The 18,095-nt window shown below is 32.8% G+C and overlaps 2 protein-coding genes across 2 annotated transcripts; one reads left to right on the forward strand and one right to left on the reverse strand.

The window, feature by feature from the left end:
* Positions 1 to 5,982: 5,982 nt before the first annotated feature.
* On the forward strand, positions 5,983 to 8,653 carry LOC110718215 (probable serine/threonine-protein kinase At1g01540). Its single transcript, XM_021897024.1, has 7 exons — positions 5,983 to 6,602; positions 6,879 to 6,983; positions 7,110 to 7,232; positions 7,322 to 7,492; positions 7,584 to 7,713; positions 7,791 to 8,003; positions 8,207 to 8,653. The coding sequence occupies exons 1-7, from the start codon at positions 5,983 to 5,985 to the stop codon at positions 8,285 to 8,287; spliced, it is 1,443 nt and encodes a 480-aa protein (XP_021752716.1). The 3' UTR covers positions 8,288 to 8,653.
* A 1,913-nt stretch (positions 8,654 to 10,566) lies between these two features.
* On the reverse strand, positions 10,567 to 16,251 carry LOC110717390 (PI-PLC X domain-containing protein At5g67130-like). The gene is made up of 8 exons (XM_021896075.1): positions 16,039 to 16,251; positions 15,741 to 15,863; positions 15,432 to 15,572; positions 12,601 to 12,699; positions 12,190 to 12,493; positions 11,302 to 11,525; positions 11,088 to 11,174; positions 10,567 to 10,943 (listed from the first exon to the last, which is right to left on the reverse strand). Exons 1-8 carry the CDS (start codon positions 16,138 to 16,140, stop codon positions 10,758 to 10,760), a joined length of 1,266 nt encoding a protein of 421 aa, XP_021751767.1. The 5' UTR covers positions 16,141 to 16,251; the 3' UTR covers positions 10,567 to 10,757.
* Between the last annotated feature and the right edge of the window lie 1,844 nt (positions 16,252 to 18,095).

The following is an 18,095-nucleotide window of genomic DNA, read 5'->3' on the forward strand; positions in this document are numbered from 1 at the left end:
CTAGAAAATAGCCAATCAACGACGGAAAAATTCTGTCGGAAAACCCTGAAATTCCGTCGGAAGGCACCGTCGCATTACATTTTGTAGGAATTTCGCGATATTTCGAGGGAAATTCCGTCGAAAAAGTCCATTCCGACGGAATTTCTGACGGATTTTGTTTTGTCGGAGTCAAGTTTGACTTAATTGGGAAGTCCGTCGCAATGTTCCGACGGAACATTTTCCGCCGGTATGAGTTATATTCCGACGGAATTTTTCGTCGGAAGAGGTATATTCCGACGGAATTTTCCTTCGGAAAAGTCAATAAAAAAATAAAAATAAAAAAAAAACAGCCCCACCCCTAACCCTTACCCCACCCAGATCCACCACTGCCCACACCCCTGCTCACCAACCCAAGCCACCCCCACCACCAACCCACACCACCAGCCCACCCCTGCCCCCCTACCCACGCATACCCCCCTGCCCACCTATGGCTGCCATGACTGCCCCCCTACCCACCCACACCACCAGTGCCCCTAAATCGAACCACCAGCCCACACCACCCACCTTAACCCACCAGTCCCCCTAACCCATACCACCAGCCCGCACCACCAAACCCACGCCACGAAACCAACAAAACCCTAAGTAACGGCCACCCACAACCACCACCCAAACCACGAAACCCACGAAACCAACTCTAACTCACGCCAGAATCCACGAAACCACCCACCACCTTCATAAATCGCCACTCACCACCTTCACAAATCGCCACCCACCACCAGCCCACACATCACACACGCACACACAACAACTAAAAACCCCAAAAAAAATTAAAAAAACAACGAAAAAAACAGAAAATCGAAAAATTAAAACATATCTTAAATTAAAATGGGCTCGAATTTCACCACGAAAACGGTTTAACAAGGCCAAATTCGGCCATGAAAAGTCTAGATCTAGGCTTTTAATGGTCGAATTTGGCCTAAAAAACCACCCAGACATTGCGCAGTGGTGGTGGTGTTGGTTGCGGTGGTGTTGATGTTGTTTGACGTTGGTGTGAGAAGAAGGGGAAAGAAATCAGAGAAAAAGGAGGTGAGAAAGAGGAGAGGAAAAAAAAGGGGAAAGAGATTCAAAGAAACAGAAGGGGAAGGCGAAGAGAAAGGGATTCAGAGAAAACACAAGGGGAAGGAGAGAGAAAGAGAAGAGGAAAGAGCAGAGATTAAGAGAAAACAAAAAGGGAAGGATAAGAGAAGAAGAGAGAGAAAGAGGGGGGAAAGAGGTGGAGAAAGAGAGGGGAAATAATAGGATTTAAGTCTTACGACGGAATTGAATTCCGTCGCAAAATTTCCGAGGGAATTTCCGTCGTAAAGTACCTTTTCCAACGGAATTTTCTGACAGACCATAATTCCATCGGAAAATTCGTAGGTTCGTCGGAACGATTCCGTCGAAAAACGGCCTATTTCTATTAGTGTTGTAAATTTTCTGAAATTCTTATATAAACTTTCTTAAATGCACATGTTCACTTTCTAAAATCCGTATGTTCATATTTTTTTATGTATATGTTCACCTTCTAAAATGCTTAATTATGTTAATACGCATTCAAAAAATGAACCTATGCATATATTCATATTTTGAATGTGTATGCTCATTTTCTAAAATGCATATATTCATAATTTTAGTGCACATGTTCATATTTTTAGTACTTATGATGCGTATGTTTTATAATCATTTTATTTTTTATTTCTTCAATTTTCTCATGTTCATAATTAAAGGTCGTAAATTCAATTCATATGAATTGCATGTTCACAAACCTAATCAAATTGATCAAAATTCATTACAAAATCACCACACAAAAAAAAAAAAAAAACCCAAATTCATACATACATCAAATTGATAGAAATTAAACAAAATACTATTAGAATTGAATATAACCTAAAAAAAACCTAATTACAATTAAAAAAAAACAGTAACCTGCATTGACGATCTCTTAAGGAATAACAACTAATTCCATAGTAAGCAACAAAATCAATCGAAAAAGTGTAACAAAAGAGAAAAAATAAAGAAAACAGAGGAGAGAGAAAATGAAGAACGAAAGAGGAAGAACAAAAGAGAATAAAATTTTGATGAGAATTATTATAGGAAAGAAAAGTGAAGAGAAAAATACGACAATCAATTTGTGTTCATCACCTATTACAAATTGGCAAATCACCCAAAATTTATATATGCAATATCAATCACAAATTCAGAAAATATAACCAATTAAACCAAATTACAAATCAATAACATAAACTGACTTATATCAACAATCTCTTCAAGATTCCAATTAAATCCATCACGAATCAACGAAAATAAAAAAAAAATGGAGGAGAGAGAAAATCTTAAAAGAAGAAGATAATGCCAAACATAATAGAGAGAGAAAATTTCAACCAAGATTAAGAATTAAGTAAAGAATTTGGAAAAAAGAGAAAAATTTATGTAAAAATTAAGAAATAAGGAAATAAGTAAAATAGGAAGAAGATTGAAGGAAGGAGATGAAGTAATATATACCAGTAGTACATAGTATATATGTGTGTTTGGTGTATAAAAAGGGGTGTTTGATGAGTGGCGCAACCAGCTTAGATGCACAATGCGCTTAATAAGGAATCATAAGTTGGATCCGAATGAAACATGTATATATGATGTACTCGTATATAATATAGACCGAGATTATCCCATAATGTATACGGAATACTTCGTTAAGTTGTCCCCTAATAAAAAAATGTGTGAATTATATTAAAAAAATTGTCATTACTGTATTAAGGTGCTACGGAGTAGTAGATGAGTATCACCGTGAAAATTGGCAACAGATTATTTTCTGTAAGAGAGATGATTTGTCATTGGAGAAGGAAAAGGTGTTCTTTACAATTAAAAATGATGGTCTAAAATCTAAATTTCCAAGAATGTAGTCCTACTTTAATTTAAACAGAAAATGTTAAAAATGCCATTTGTTCGTTTAAATACACTACGGAATGTACAGCTAAAAAGAGTAAAATGTTCCACACACGAAAGCAAGCACCGACGCCAACCTTAACCAGCATAATAAAACATGCTGCTACTCAAAAATTCACAATAAGATACAATATGCACCTCTCTATACACCCCCGTTCATTTATACTGTGGCCCTTCTTTTAATATTGAAAGATACTTTTTATATTAAAAACTTTTGTAACATGTTTTTATTCTAAAAAATCACCACAATTTATTTGCATTAGTTAATACTTGCAATTTATTGTTACATTAATAAGCTACTTTTAAATCTAGTAAAGAGCAAAGAACATAAATTATTTCACATCAATAATACTTTGTAGAACAGTTTTCAAATGGCCACAATAAATTGTATTAATAATTATAACCGTTCATTTCTATTGACTAATGTGAACCGTTGATATATTTTGTTTTTATTTTATTTTAAAAAAATTTGACCAAAAAAAGATTTTTAAAAAAAAAATCACGTTTTTATCAGCTTCTTCTTTATTTTCTTTTCCCTCTTTACATCTCTTCAATCTTTGTTCGTGATTCATGTATACTGATTATAATGATTGTCTATCCAACCATTATTGTCGTCTTCACTTAATTTTTTTCTTGAATCCACCCTTTGCTTTACTCCATATGTCTTTAGCTTTTTATGGCTTTATTTTGGGCTAAATAGTTGGAAGTTAGGAAATTGATTTCAAATAATAACAGTTAGATATTGCCAGTTGCCAAGGTCCATCTGTTTTTCTGTGTTTTTTGCGCATAGTGCTATGTTATGGCATTAGATCAGTCATTCAAATAGAGTTGCTTGGATTTTTTGCAATATGTATCCATTTCAAAACAGAGAAAACAAAGAAGAAAGATTGATGAGAAGTACTGGAAAAAAAACTGAATAAACAAGGAAGAAACTAAAACAAAAAACTCATAAGAACGTGATTTATTTATTTATTTTTTTTGTTTAAATTTTTTTAAAATAAAATAAAAAGATAAAAAGTAAATCATATCAATGGTTCACATTAGTCAATAGAAATAAACGGCTATGATTTAATTTAATACAATAAATATAATTAATAGATTCTAAAGTACCTATAGAGTTTATGACCTTGTTGATGAATTATAACTTAGGATTACATACCTAGTAGATGAACTTGCATGTATAAATAGGTGAAATCAAAATAGACTTAACTTACAAAATCTTAAAAATGTCAACAAAATGAACCATAGGAGCAAAACGAACAACAAAATCTCCAACGATGACTCAAGCAATGTGTTACACTGCTATCTAACTAAGCCAAGTGATACTTCGATTCATCATGTGATTATTTCGATGCTATGTGTTCAAGTCCCACTATCTACTTGTGTTTGGGAGTGAATTACAATTTCTTCTTATTTTTAACTATTAATATATGTATAGTTGAGTTGATTCAACAAGTTTATCCCCACGCAACTGTAATACACTAAACTAATAGTGAGAATAAACAAAACGGCTACGTGCCTAGGTCATACACTCATGGTTAACAATTTACCATAAGTAGTTTAAACGTTTTCTGCCTCTACCTTTTTGTGGCAAGACATTTTATTTTATTTTGACATTTTGTTGGTTTTAGGCGGCAAAGTAAGCTTACGTAACAACAAAGAGTAGTATGAAATGTTTTGCAATTACACTAATGACTAACCATTCAACTATTCAACTCACTTTTCATTCATACAGAGTCTTTTTCCTTTTGACTTTTCTTTTGTTGAATGATATCAACTTATCAGAGTTGATACATGTACAATTATTGTCATCTCTACTCCATATTAGCGAAAAATCATCAAATTAAACAAGAAAAAGGATTAATGCAATTGCTTGAATCTCCCTTTGAAAAATGAATGCATGATTCACATTTCAATTCTAATAAAGCTTACTCAAGTTTAAATACAACTAAAATAAGATAAATTTAGTTCAAGTAAATTTAGTTAAGTGAAAATCAAGTGAATTGAACATACCCTTGTACATTTTCTAAAAGACTTATATGAAAAATAAAATAATACCGCAATATAGAGTAATATGTTTTCTACAATCTCGCAAAAATAAAAAAAAAATAAAAAATACGGCAGTGAAATTTTCAGTGTCTAGTACTCTAGTAGTGCATGCTTGTTATTTTTCTTTCTTTTGAAATAACGATATTTTGACCATTTTATTAAATTAAATCGATTTCTGCCAAATGCATTCGCTAGTTCTAAAAGTTAAAACATCTAGCTTGCAATTGTGGAACAGTTGCATTATGCCAAAAGAAAAAGTTAATATCACGAGAGGGTTGTACCACTAATACGATATACATTCTGGTTTTAGACATTTTCCACAACATGAAGCAAGAAGAACAAAACCCAAAGACATAATAAATGTGATGGTTACAAGAAACAACCATCCAATCCCATAAAAAATATGGTAGTAATACAATACAACCCCCAAATCAAAAACTTATGGTATGTTGGTGATGTTCCTTTTCTTCACTCCAGTAAAAAAAGCAAATAATTTTAAAAAACAATTAAATTAAGAAAAACGTAGTTGCGTAGCAAAAACCCAGAAATCTTTAATTGATCGTAACAGCCGGAGAAAGCTCATGGCGCATTAATAGCTCAAACAACACCCCCCACCAAAATCGACAGTTTTTATTAATATTTATTTCAATTTCGATTTTTTCTTCTTTCTTTATTTCTCTTACATTTAATTTATGTTTTTATTTACTTTCACTGCTACTCCGCAAAACCTGTTACTGGTAGAACTCAAATAATCCGACGGATTGAAAGAAAAGTGTCGCAATCACTAAAAAAAATCAGCCTACATTAAAATTTCTTCACTACTCTATCTTTTCACCAAAACCCCACTTCAGTTTTTTCTTTTAAGCTCACACCCACCACCTTCTCTTTCTCTCTCCTGCTTCTTTTGGATTTTTTCTGGGGAATGCACACCAACTGTTCGATGAATTGCTTGAATGAACTTTGATCATAAAAATGGAGGATCAGCTCTCAAAACAAACCTCAATATTTGGGATACGATTATGGGTTTTGGTTGGAGTTTCTGTAGGAGCCGCCATTGTTATCTTCCTCTTCCTTGTATCTCTTTGGTTCATCTCAAAGCGCAACAATAGCAAGAAAGCGAAGCAATCTCAACTTTCACCCACCTCAAATACAACAATAATCCCAGTTTTATCGAAAGAAATCCAAGAGATTACTGTTGCAAAACCAGCTCATACGAATACCCATGCCCATCAACATCATCAACCCGACCCGGATAGAATTATGGGTATTGACGATAATCATGCTTTGATTGTGAAAGAAGGAAGAGAGGAAAGAATCCAAATTGAGATGTTGGGTAAGGATAAATTTGGTGGGTCATCTTCGGCGGCGTCGGTGGGTGGTGGTCGGAATTTGGGTGATCATCAGGTGGCTACGGTGGTGCCGGAAGTGTCCCATTTGGGTTGGGGTCGTTGGTACACTCTAAGAGAATTAGAGGATGCTACTAATAGATTTTCTGACCAAAATGTTATAGGTGAAGGTGGTTATGGTATTGTTTATTATGGTGTTTTAGATGATAATACCCAGATTGCTGTCAAGAATTTACTCAACAACAAGTGAGTAATTTCATGCTTTTTTGTTTTTATTATCTTCATAATTTGGTTGGTTTTTATTAAATGCATTTTTGTTTGGGTTGGTATTTAGTGCTAAGTCATTGCTTATTAGTGTGAAGATTAGATTTTGTTCATATGGACCTCATTACAGTAAGTTATGTAACAAGGTTCATACTAAATTATTTTTGTTTAAGTTTTTGATTTGTAAGAAAAATAGAAAAAAAATGTTTCTTTGGTTGTATTATCATTCAATTGAGTTAGTACCTAATTGATTATCAGGGGACAAGCTGAGAAAGAATTCAAGGTTGAAGTGGAAGCGATTGGACGAGTTCGGCACAAGTGTTTAGTTAAATTGTTGGGTTATTGTGCTGAAGGAGAACAAAGGTACACTTTTATTCCATTAGATTTGTGTTCAATATGTAATTAAGTTTCCCCTGCAGATTTGGAGGATTTTCTTATGATCTTTATATTGGAGCTCTTTTGATTTTGAAATGTACTACTTTTTTGTAGGATGCTTGTTTATGAGTATGTAAATAATGGAAATTTGGAACAATGGCTTCATGGGGATGTTGGTCCTTGTAGTCCCCTTACTTGGGAGAGCAGGATGAACATTATCCTGGGAACAGCAAAAGGGTATACTGCTACTTATGTTTATTATGCTTTCCGCTTTGTTTTCTTTGTTGCATTGCATTGCGCTAAGCTGTTTTAAATGAAATTTGCAGATTAACTTACCTTCATGAGGGACTTGAACCAAAGGTTGTTCATCGGGATATTAAGTCAAGCAACATATTACTGGACAAGCAGTGGAATGCTAAGGTTTCCGACTTTGGTCTTGCTAAGCTTCTTGGCTCTGATCATAGTTATGTTACAACTCGTGTGATGGGAACATTTGGGTATGCAGCATGCCAATTTAACCAGCCTGCTAGTTCGTAATGACTTAAAATTATCAACATTTGTTAATTTTAAAGCATGGTTTTTTTGTAGCTATGTTGCCCCCGAGTATGCAAGTACTGGCATGTTGAATGAAAGGAACGATGTGTATAGTTTTGGAATCCTTATTATGGAAATTATTTCTGGAAGAAGCCCTGTTGATTATAGTCGCCCTCCAGCAGAGGTCTGCTTAATTTTCTCTGTACTCGAAACACAAACTGTGTATCTGTCTTTTATCATACTAAAAAGTTTTAATTTCAGGTGAACTTAGTCGACTGGCTTAAAATGATGGTTACAAATAGGAATCCAGAGGGAGTTTTGGATCCCAAACTACCTGAAAAACCTGCATCTAGAGCACTCAAGAAAACTTTGCTGGTAGCCTTGCGTTGTGTTGATCCAAATGCACTAAAGAGGCCGAAAATGGGGCAAGTTGTACATATGCTTGAAGCCGAGCAAGAATCTTCCTTCAGAGATGTATGTATCCTGTATCAGCTCATATTTTTGGCATTTGATTCTATGTCCATTCCTTGACATGTAGTTGGAAGTAGATTTTCATTAATATCCAATGCATGATGATATGAAGAAAGTGCATTGAGTGATGTTTTAATTTCCTTGAGTCTGTTAAATTTCATTTTCATCCTCATTGTAAATTTGTTTGACATGCTACTACATTCCAGGACCGCACGCGGACATCAGGAAGGACGATTGTTGAGACTGATCACAAAGAAGCGACAACATTGAAGCAGGTAAACGAATAGAGAATATGACGTCAGGCAGACTTCTGAATTCTATTGCAACTTGCAAGTCTCCAACAAGGAAAGGCATGAAATTTTTTGCCATTGAAATGAATAGCCAATTTTTTTTGTTTTGGTGTTGCACCGTCTAGTTCATTTGTCGTGTCAATCCTTTCGCAACTCACTTTCTCAAGCCATTCCCTGTCCTCTAAAAAAGGACTTCCTTTACACTTCGTTGAATAGCCTCAATTCTATATAGACAAGTTTTGTAAAGTGAATCTTAAGTAATGCTTAGTGCTTTAGAGCTGTTAAAATTGATGGTTATGGCATATACTCAAGAAAATCTATTTCATATTTATTACAAGATCCTTATATCATGTCAATTTTATTTATTTATTTTTGTAATAGATTATATAGTATTCACAATTCCATATCCCACTTTTTAAATTTATGGTATGTTATCAATAATGAATAATGAAAAGAATTGTGTGTTGTCCCCTTGGCTTTTGCCTTTTCCTTTCTTTTCGAAATGGACAACATAGTAGTAGTTATAATGTTTGGTAAATGATTTTCAGACTTGAGTAATACTTTCTCACCCGTCCAACAAGTCAATTGAATTAGTTAATAGCGACTAGGAGTGTTGTAGATTGCCAAACAGAGCCATTCTTAGATAAATTCCACGGTTTTACAATTTGTTTCAATTGAAAAACGATGTACATTATACAAGTGCCACAGTTTACACTTGTTTTATTTTGTATCATTAGAGAATTCCAATCTTTGTTATCACCATGCTTTATTGATTCTTCTCCTTTTCTTCTTTTGAGTACATCCATGGCTCCATTCTTGATTCTCCTCTTCTTTTTAGTGGCTTTTTTGTTCCCCAGTGGCCAGTTCATACTGGCATGCAAAATACTTTTTGGATCAAATGCTTGCTTTCGCTGTCAATGATGTTGCTGGTCTTCTATAAAACATTCCCAAGTGGAATTTAATTTAAGACCAATTAATTATGTCAAGAAATATGAAGCCATAAAAGCTACTAATTAACTACTCATTTTGTTCCAAGTACAGTACTAAGTAGAGTTTAATCGAACTTGGTGGTGATATTTTGCCAACTTCGACCCTTACTTTTGTTTTTAATATTTTAATTTCGGGGATGTTAAAAGAGCCGCAAGGACAATGACATTGGCGAAACATACACTTGTTTATTGCTAATGTGTCATTCGCTATGCAACATTATATCAAATAATCAATGTCAATGAATTAGGTAGAATCTTTGAAAGAAAAAATGATATAATTTCCTCATATCCCCACATATTCTAGATGATTATTGTAAATATCAACCTATTCTTTCATTCTTTAAGAGGGCGATTTCGAGTATAGTCGTGGTCTAGCTATTTATTTTTTGCACGGCCTCTTATTTATGAGTGGGGGTGACAAAATGGCCCTTGAGTGGACGTCCTTTGTTTCTTCTACCTAGACAATAAGCACGATCAGGAGCCAAGAACTTGTCCTTGACGCACCTGCAAGGATTTTGTATATGATGGTTGGTAGAGAAATGTTTGGTGACTCCTCGGTCCTCGCTCCCGAGGAGTCACCAAACCTTCCAATCGGGGGTAAATAATTTAACTAGGAGTTAGTTTGAATTGTAAACAAAAAAATGTTTGACAGCCCTCAGGGAATCGCCGGAGCATCCATTTTTAGGTATAGGACTAGCTGTAGACCTGTAGTGGTAATAGACATATACAAGTAAATAGTGAGGTGATTCATGTTTATGTTAGTAATTCAAATATGGAGTAGTTATGATAGTTAATTGGTTTTTTCTTATATTAACACCTTAAATAATTGAGGCAATAATTTTGACAATTGTAGTTGTTGGGAAATGCACTATTTGGAATCATCCTGAAAGCGACATATTGTTGCTTGTGATTAGTATGCTACATTGCTGCTTGAAATATCCTTGTTAATAGTGAGAGGTAAGATCTACTGCATTTACCTAAATCTAAAACAAGAAAGTATATTCTGTATTATCTGAATCACGGAGTAAGGTTAATAACTTAATATGGTTAAAACAAATGTCGACTTCTTCCTTTGTTTCTATTAGTTGTTCTTATTTAAAATCTTTTTGAGAGACAAAATAAATTCAAAGTAAGAACAACAAATAGAGATGGAGGAAGTAGGCCGGTAAAGATTCTATAGCTTCTAGACCCAATTTAATTTGTGTGTGTATGGCTTTATGCCTTATATTATTCAAAGAATAGGAAATGGGAACAATAGAGGTAAGAAAGGATGGCAGTCCATTTAACTATTCTGCTCAAGAATCAAGATGGATTAAAACCGATCTAATATATAGTTCCACAACCATGTATAAATAACATACATATTTTTACACAAGAAAAATTGGTAAGAATACCCTCATCAACCATCATCCCAATATGCGGTTGATTTATACCGAGGCAAACAAATAAGAATACAAACAATACCCAGGTGACAGCTCTTACAAAACTAATAAGATTGTCGATGCAAACAATAACCCATACAACCAACGTCGTAGGACCTTATGGTGTTCCTTATTAGCGTGATTAGATTGAGTAGATGAACTCCCATCTTGGGATGTTGATAATGCTGCTGGTGGAGGAGGTGAAAGTTTTGGGACGTTGCATGAGCCAAAGGTTCCATTTTCCTGTTTGTATAACCACCATTAGTAAGAACTTGACCCACATTGACGATAAATGATGGTAATGTTATCAAGTGTATGCATATTTTTGGAGGAAAAACTTTGGTTAAGGATCACAATATATGGGAACAGATATAGGGTAGAGCAAACCTTGCAATAGGCGATATTGTCACATCCACAGGTTAGGTGACCGTTGGCTTCATCAACTGCCTCTGAAGCTCCACCACCATCACTCCTCTGCACAATAAAACCAAAGAAAGCTTATTAATACGCAGCATTGGCAAACAATTTTAGTCTAGTCTATATGCAGGTAAAACTTGTTAAATTATCAAAAGAATCCAATTGAAGATGCACAGCTGATAACCTGGTAATAGTCAACAGCAATGAAGTTTGGCCATCTTTTGCCATCTTGTTGGAAGCAAGTATTGATCATTTTAATCAAGGGAGCTGAGTTCTCTGCGCAAGCTTTTGTAGAGTTGGGATTGTTTGGAAAATAATTTACGAGAACCAGAGAGACGGATTTTGTGTCCATTGGTGGTGACTCAACACGGTTTGGGCACGAGCCATCAATCATACCTTCATCTCCATCTGTATTTCATCAAGAAATGATGAATGAGTGGAAACTTTTTCAGCATGCAAAAAGAGGGAAAAAGAAAAGAAAAAGGCCAGGGCACCTCTTTTTGTTCAGTTTGCTTACTCAAATTAGACAAAAGATTGCAAATTTGCTATGTTTATTAACTAAGTTTGTCAATTAAGACTGAAGTACAAGCATTTCTACCAATAAGCACAAAATCATTAATGACACTTTCAGACAGCAGGATGCAATAAATAACTACTCCGTATAATGGTAATGTATCAGTGTATAATTTTGTAAGAAAAATCTCATGTCAATGTCCATGGTAATACTAAGTTACAAGTACATGTTTAAATGAAATTTTTTTTGAGAAAATTATGTACTTCAAGATGTGAAATTGTACTGCCAGGACCTTGGTATGAGATTTTCCTTGCAAAGTTAGAGACAAACTCGATAACATTACTGTCAACCAAGAGGGCTGTTAAGTGTTGTATTTGAACTCAGTAGAGTAATGAGAAGATATAACATTCAAGAACTCCAGTATTCTCTTAAACATATTTATGGAGCTTTTTAGCTTCACTCCAACATACTTGCCAACATCAAGGGACAAACTGTGTGATGGTCGTAGGATTAATTTATGTAATATGTTGTAAAGAGAACAGAAAACGAGCAACTCACATTGATTTTCTACCATATAATTCCACTGATAGGCTATCCCTTCAGAGGCCTCCTTAGACTTCACAGAAGTGAAAACTAACAGCCGCTGATTTTTCGCCACCATATCATCCACAGTTGGCCAATCAGTGCCATTTTTAGGCATCCGAGATAGCGGAAACATGAATTTGCTGAGCCCAGCTGAATTGAATATCTTGGTAAGTCCCATTGGTGATTTCACATAATCCTCTATGATGATTGTAACGATTTCTGTCGGGTTTGCTTGCAGGAAACTCTGGATCTCTTTGAGAACATTAATTGCTGGTTGCTGTTATATAGAAGTTAGATCAATCAGAATAATTTCACAGTCTGAAATAAATTTTGTCACAATTAGCTTACTGACAGATGAATGCAGGTCAATGAGCAATAACTTACAAATGCTGTGAAATTGAAGCACTTGCCTCCAAATGAATGGCACAACCAGATGTTATTCTCAAAGTCATACATGTCCAGCATAAGCCCCCGGACACCATTCTACAGAACAATAAAACCTCGTCAGACTTGTCCAATGAAAATCAATATCTATTAGAATCACTTTCATCATATCAAGCAGCCATGCTGATCAGGAAGAACTAAATTTCATCTGTCAGAATGAAGCATTGGAATTTTCATTTTCTTTTAATAAGAATTGCAGTCACACAAGGAGCCTTTTTTCGAGGTTTAATTCCTGTAATAGCCATGACATGACGATCAATAAGCAAGGAGCTGAAAAGGAAAAAAAAATTGATTGAATGGAATAGACACAAACAGAGCTAGACCAGATCCTGACTGGACTAGCTCTAGCCACTCAGCTCGTAAGCCAAGCTGAGCCGGTGCAAGGCCGAGCTAGGCCAAGACAATCTTTACCTCGGCTAGTTCAGGCTGGGCTACATTCAATATGTTTACGCGGGTAAACAGGAAACTTTCCTAGTTACAAACACGGTTAATTTTCTATTATCCACTAGTTAAACAGGTGAACATTGCACCATCACAAATTCTTATAACATACTTGTCATGGTGCAATGTTCATTTGTTTACCTAGTCCAAGTCTCCCCCAACTCTAGCAAGAGGGCTCCTTAAAATAAACAAGACAGTTCATGAAAGATTTTGAATGATTATGTGTTGGAATAATTCCACATGAAAGAAATTGAAGGGTTAGGTAGGCAGTAGAGGATGCTTATTTTATAATCTAACTGAAAACTGGCAGTCAGGAGATTTGGTACAAAAACATTGTCACCTCGTTTTATGGTACATGTTTAAACTTTAAAGCATAAATTTGTGATTGCAAACACATAAAAAATAAAGATTTTGCACCAAATAAAATAAATAAATAAAGATTAAAATCTGCTAATTGATCAATTTGGCCACCACACCTACTACCCTAAATAATACTCCTTTTCTGATTTTCTCTGACTATCATAGAATAAACAGAATAATTAATGGGGTATTTGGCAATTGAAAATACAATTTGAGTAAATAAAATTCGGATTATAATTTATAAGCTTAGATTAATTATGGGATGATTACATAATAGGATTCTTCGAAGAAGATATCCAAGACGTGGTATTAGATAATTTCATTTGATATGTGACAATTGTATGTTTGTATCTTTATCTTTCCAAATTCTCAAGCCCCTCTCCCTAGTGGCTCACATATAAACATTTAAGGTTATATAACGTCCTTTAATTAAAATCTATGACAAAGTAATTAAGCAAAGCCGATTAAGGAACTTCTCCTTTCCTTTCCTTAAGATCATCTTTTTCAGCAATATATTAAAAATAAATAAATATTGACATGTCATCACATTCTAAACAATCGTAATGTTGAAGGAAAGCAAAATATGTATGTTGAGTCATTCAAAACAAAACTAACAAAATAATATGTGGCGTTGCATTATGGAGCTTATTAGTCAAAATTATTGTATGTGGAGACCACAATTTACAAATGTTTCCTATTGGTTAACTTTGAATTCTATTCATAAAAATTGTGCCCTTTTGTTTTCACGTAATAAACATGAGAATAATTACATATGGAATCATACAAATTTAAAGAGGGTGTATTTTAAAATTAATTGAAAAAGATAAAGGCAACAAAAGAATATAAGTGATGAGATGGAATAAAGCAAAAGGTGAGTCAGGTATTTAGTATTCATTTCTATAAGAATTTTAAGCAATGTTATCCAAATAAGCAATACTCCGTATTAAAGTTGGTTTATTTTATCAATTTTTACTTATCTGTATTTAACTAAATTGTTGGAACTAATTTAAACTTACCTTAAGTATAACTTGAACTCGAGTAACTTTTATTAACCTTTTATCTGAACTTATTTCTCTTTACTTAACAGTTTATTTTATGTTAAAAAATTAAAAAACAGGGAAACGAAACATTGTTTAAAAATAAAGAACCAACATTTTTACTTAACCCCTGTACAGAGTAATGCTCAATAAAACTTTGCACCAACTTTATTACACCGTGAGTCTGTAGTAAAAAGGTTTTTGGATCACATCATGTATTCATGTGGAGTTAGCTGTTTAACAGTAGGTGAGGTAGGTTAGAATAAGTGGTAAAATTCAAAGTTCAATCTTTACATCTAACAAAAAGGCTGAAACCAATGTGCTTATTACAATCTTCTTAAACTTTACTCGTATTTTATTTGACTTGTAATTAGGTATATTGTTATTGTATACAAGGGGAAAGTTGTGCACAACACTTACAAATTCTGAAATTCTAATATGTTGTTGCTATTTTAGGAAAATTTAGTTACTTGTTATATGAGCTATATCAACTACAAAGTCTATAAAGTTATGCTATGAATATCAACAAACAAAAACAAATTTTGTTTACTAATTATGCCAAAAACATAACCTAATACCTTGTATGTTGTTAACTTAAAACTCTTTTAAAAGAAAAGTTATGAAGAGCCGATTATGTAGACAAGACATCATTAAGTTTTACTACTTCCATTACATATTATAGGTAACTTTTGGATATCATTTATAAGAAAAAAAAAAATTTAGAAGTTACACATAATAGGTAACAGAGTCGGTAAAAAATAAAGTGATCCACATTAAAATAATTTATTCACTTTACATAATTAGTAACTTTTCACTTAATTTTTCTCATTGTCCAATAGCATATTTTGTTTTAACACAACAATCCACATTTTAATGGGAAACATAGATGCAAATTTTGTTTTAATGAGAGAGAGAGAGAGAGCGAATACATACACGAAGCTGGGAGGTGACGGAGTCTTCCTGATTGGTAGGAGCTAGTAGAATACTACCCGATGATGACTTTGTGGTCCCTGACATTGCAAATGCATTATGGCTCGTTAGCCATGAGTATTTGTTGAACGCCAACCCTTTCACCTGTTTTTTTTTTTTTTTTTTAACATGATCAAATTAATTCAATCATCTTTATATTTTCTTTTTTTATTTTTTCATTGTAATATTATGCTATTAATATAATTATATTAGTAGCATAATATTATTTACTGAGTAATTAATTTAAAATCAACAATAAGATATCAAATCAACCTTAGAAGTAGGAATTATGGGTTGAGTTCGAGAACATCTGGGACGAGTATTTCCATTAGCTGCACAAGTCTCGCATCGAAGGCCGGCGTCGCAATCGCTATCCTTTGAACATGTCTCTCCGATCTATTCATTTTTACAATTACAACCAACAACAACAGAATACATCAGCTAACATAGTATATCTAAGAGATGAATCAATAACTAATTTTTTAACTAACATTTAATAAGCATGTAATTATATTGCGAGTTGAAAAGATGAAGATGGATCACGAAAATAATTTAATTAATAATAATGAACCTTGAGACTAGACGAAGAGTAGAAGAGAAAAGCTGAAAGAAGCAAGAGAGTAATTTGAAGGAAGAGAACATAATGTTGATGATTTGGACCCCGTGATTTCATGGTGCCCAAGAATTTAGGAGAGAGAAAATTTGATTAATTTTGTGTTTGAATGTCTGATTTAGGGTGGGGGAAGGTGGTACTCGTATTATATAATTGTTGAAACAAATTAAATTTAAAATTAAAGGGTAAGTGGTGTTAAATATTTTACCAAAACTAGTCGCCCCTTCTAGATTAGTTATGTGTCTTGTAATTTTTAATTTAGAAGGGGATATCAAGTGGGGGAGTTGATAGGGTGATTTTTCAGTTCTAAGCTAACATAGATTTGGCACATATGTTATATGTATATGTGAATGCGATGGTTTGATTTTGTTTCATAAAGTAAAACGTCATCTTAAGACTCATGTTACATTTGTTTCTAAACAATACATATATTTGACCTTTAATATATACAAGTAATTCATACTTCTTCCGTTCCTTTTTAGATGACACAGTTTGACTTTTGCACTATTCACAAACAACACTTTGACTAGCTTTTGTGATTTGTAGCTACGATAAAATATAATTATGTGGGATCTTGTTTGAATCGTCTTAATGTAAATTTCATTAATATTCACTTTTTATAATTTTACAATGTTGATAATGGGATATATAAATCGTTAAAATTGTGCGTTGACAAACGTGATAAAAGAAACTTGTCATCTAATTAGGAACGGAGAAAGTATAATATTTGTATAGATTATACAGTGTTGGTAGTTTTAACGTGATTTAACTAATTCAACAAGATTTTACATGATAATATATTCTTTTGTCCCAAAATAGCTACGTTAGCGTTATTTGATTTTTTATGGTCTTACTTTTAATCATTGAAAATTTTAACCATGTACATAGTAGTTATAAAAATTACTGAAATTTGATGTTTTTTTATAATACATATTAAAACAAATCTAAACAATATGATGATTTTCTTTGTATAAATAATTATAAATTATTGCGGTCATGGTTTATAAGATTTGGCTTATCTTTAAAAAATAAAATGCGACAATTTTTTTGTCTTAAAAGAGGAAAGAAATACTCGTAAATAAATAAAATGAGGTGTCTATGTAGTGTTAGAGAACAATTAGCCAATAATGATTGGAAAACTTGACCAATATATAATCTAATGTAGAACAGAATTATCTGGGACACCTCAATTAGAATACAAGCTACACTCCATATCTTCAAAGCCTGCAAAAATTAATGATAAAACTTCTCTTGTCTATTACTCCAAATCTCTAATGTGTTGTCTTAGCTTACCTTTATATTTTTTTTAAAAATGGAATAATGTGTATAACAATTAAGAATAACCAAATTATAATACTCTGCTTTTCTCTCATATTTTACACAATATAAACACTCTTTAGTCTTTTATGTTTTGGAGCCCTATTAAGAGTTTATGCTAGCTTTTTCCAAATCTTTTTAGAAAGAAATTTAAAAAAATAAATTATAAATGCAATAAGCATCTCTTAGGCCCTGTTCTTTTGAGCTTCTGGACAGAGCAGAGCAGGACTTAGCAGAGCAGAGCAGATTGCAGCAGATTTCATTATTATTATTATTATTATTATTATTATTATTATTATTATTATTTTTACCGCATTATTGTTATTATTATTATTATTATTATTATTATTATTATTATTATTACTACTACTACTACTACTACTACTACTATTATTATTATCACTATTATTATTAGTATCGCATTATTATTATAATCATTAAATATTATTATTAAATATTATAAATTAATTATTATTATTATTATTATTTAAAATTAATAATTATTTTTAAATATTAGTTATTATCTTTAAAATATTAATTTTTATTATAAAAAATCAATTATTATTATTTTTATTAATAATAATAATTATTATTATCATTATTATTATTATTACTATTTTTATTATTATTATAATATTAAATATTAATTATTATTTTTAAGTAGAGCAGAGCAGAGCAAGACCCAACAGAGTATAGCA

Source organism: Chenopodium quinoa, unplaced genomic scaffold (genome assembly GCF_001683475.1).
Source record: "Chenopodium quinoa cultivar QQ74 unplaced genomic scaffold, ASM168347v1, whole genome shotgun sequence".
Taxonomy (NCBI): domain Eukaryota; kingdom Viridiplantae; phylum Streptophyta; class Magnoliopsida; order Caryophyllales; family Amaranthaceae; genus Chenopodium; species Chenopodium quinoa.

Coding starts and splice junctions, on each gene's coding strand:
- LOC110718215 (XM_021897024.1), top strand. CDS start 5,983: ATGGAGGATCAGCTCTCAAAACAAACCTCAATATTTGGGATACGATTA. Junction 7,233..7,321: donor ATCCTGGGAACAGCAAAAGG/GTATACTGCTAC, acceptor TGAAATTTGCAG/ATTAACTTACCTTCATGAGG. Junction 7,493..7,583: donor CGTGTGATGGGAACATTTGG/GTATGCAGCATG, acceptor GTTTTTTTGTAG/CTATGTTGCCCCCGAGTATG.
- LOC110717390 (XM_021896075.1), bottom strand. CDS start 16,140: ATGAAATCACGGGGTCCAAATCATCAACATTATGTTCTCTTCCTTCAA. Junction 12,494..12,600: donor GCTTCAATTTCACAGCATTT/GTAAGTTATTGC, acceptor TCTATATAACAG/CAACCAGCAATTAATGTTCT. Junction 11,526..12,189: donor TTATATGGTAGAAAATCAAT/GTGAGTTGCTCG, acceptor GATGAAATACAG/ATGGAGATGAAGGTATGATT.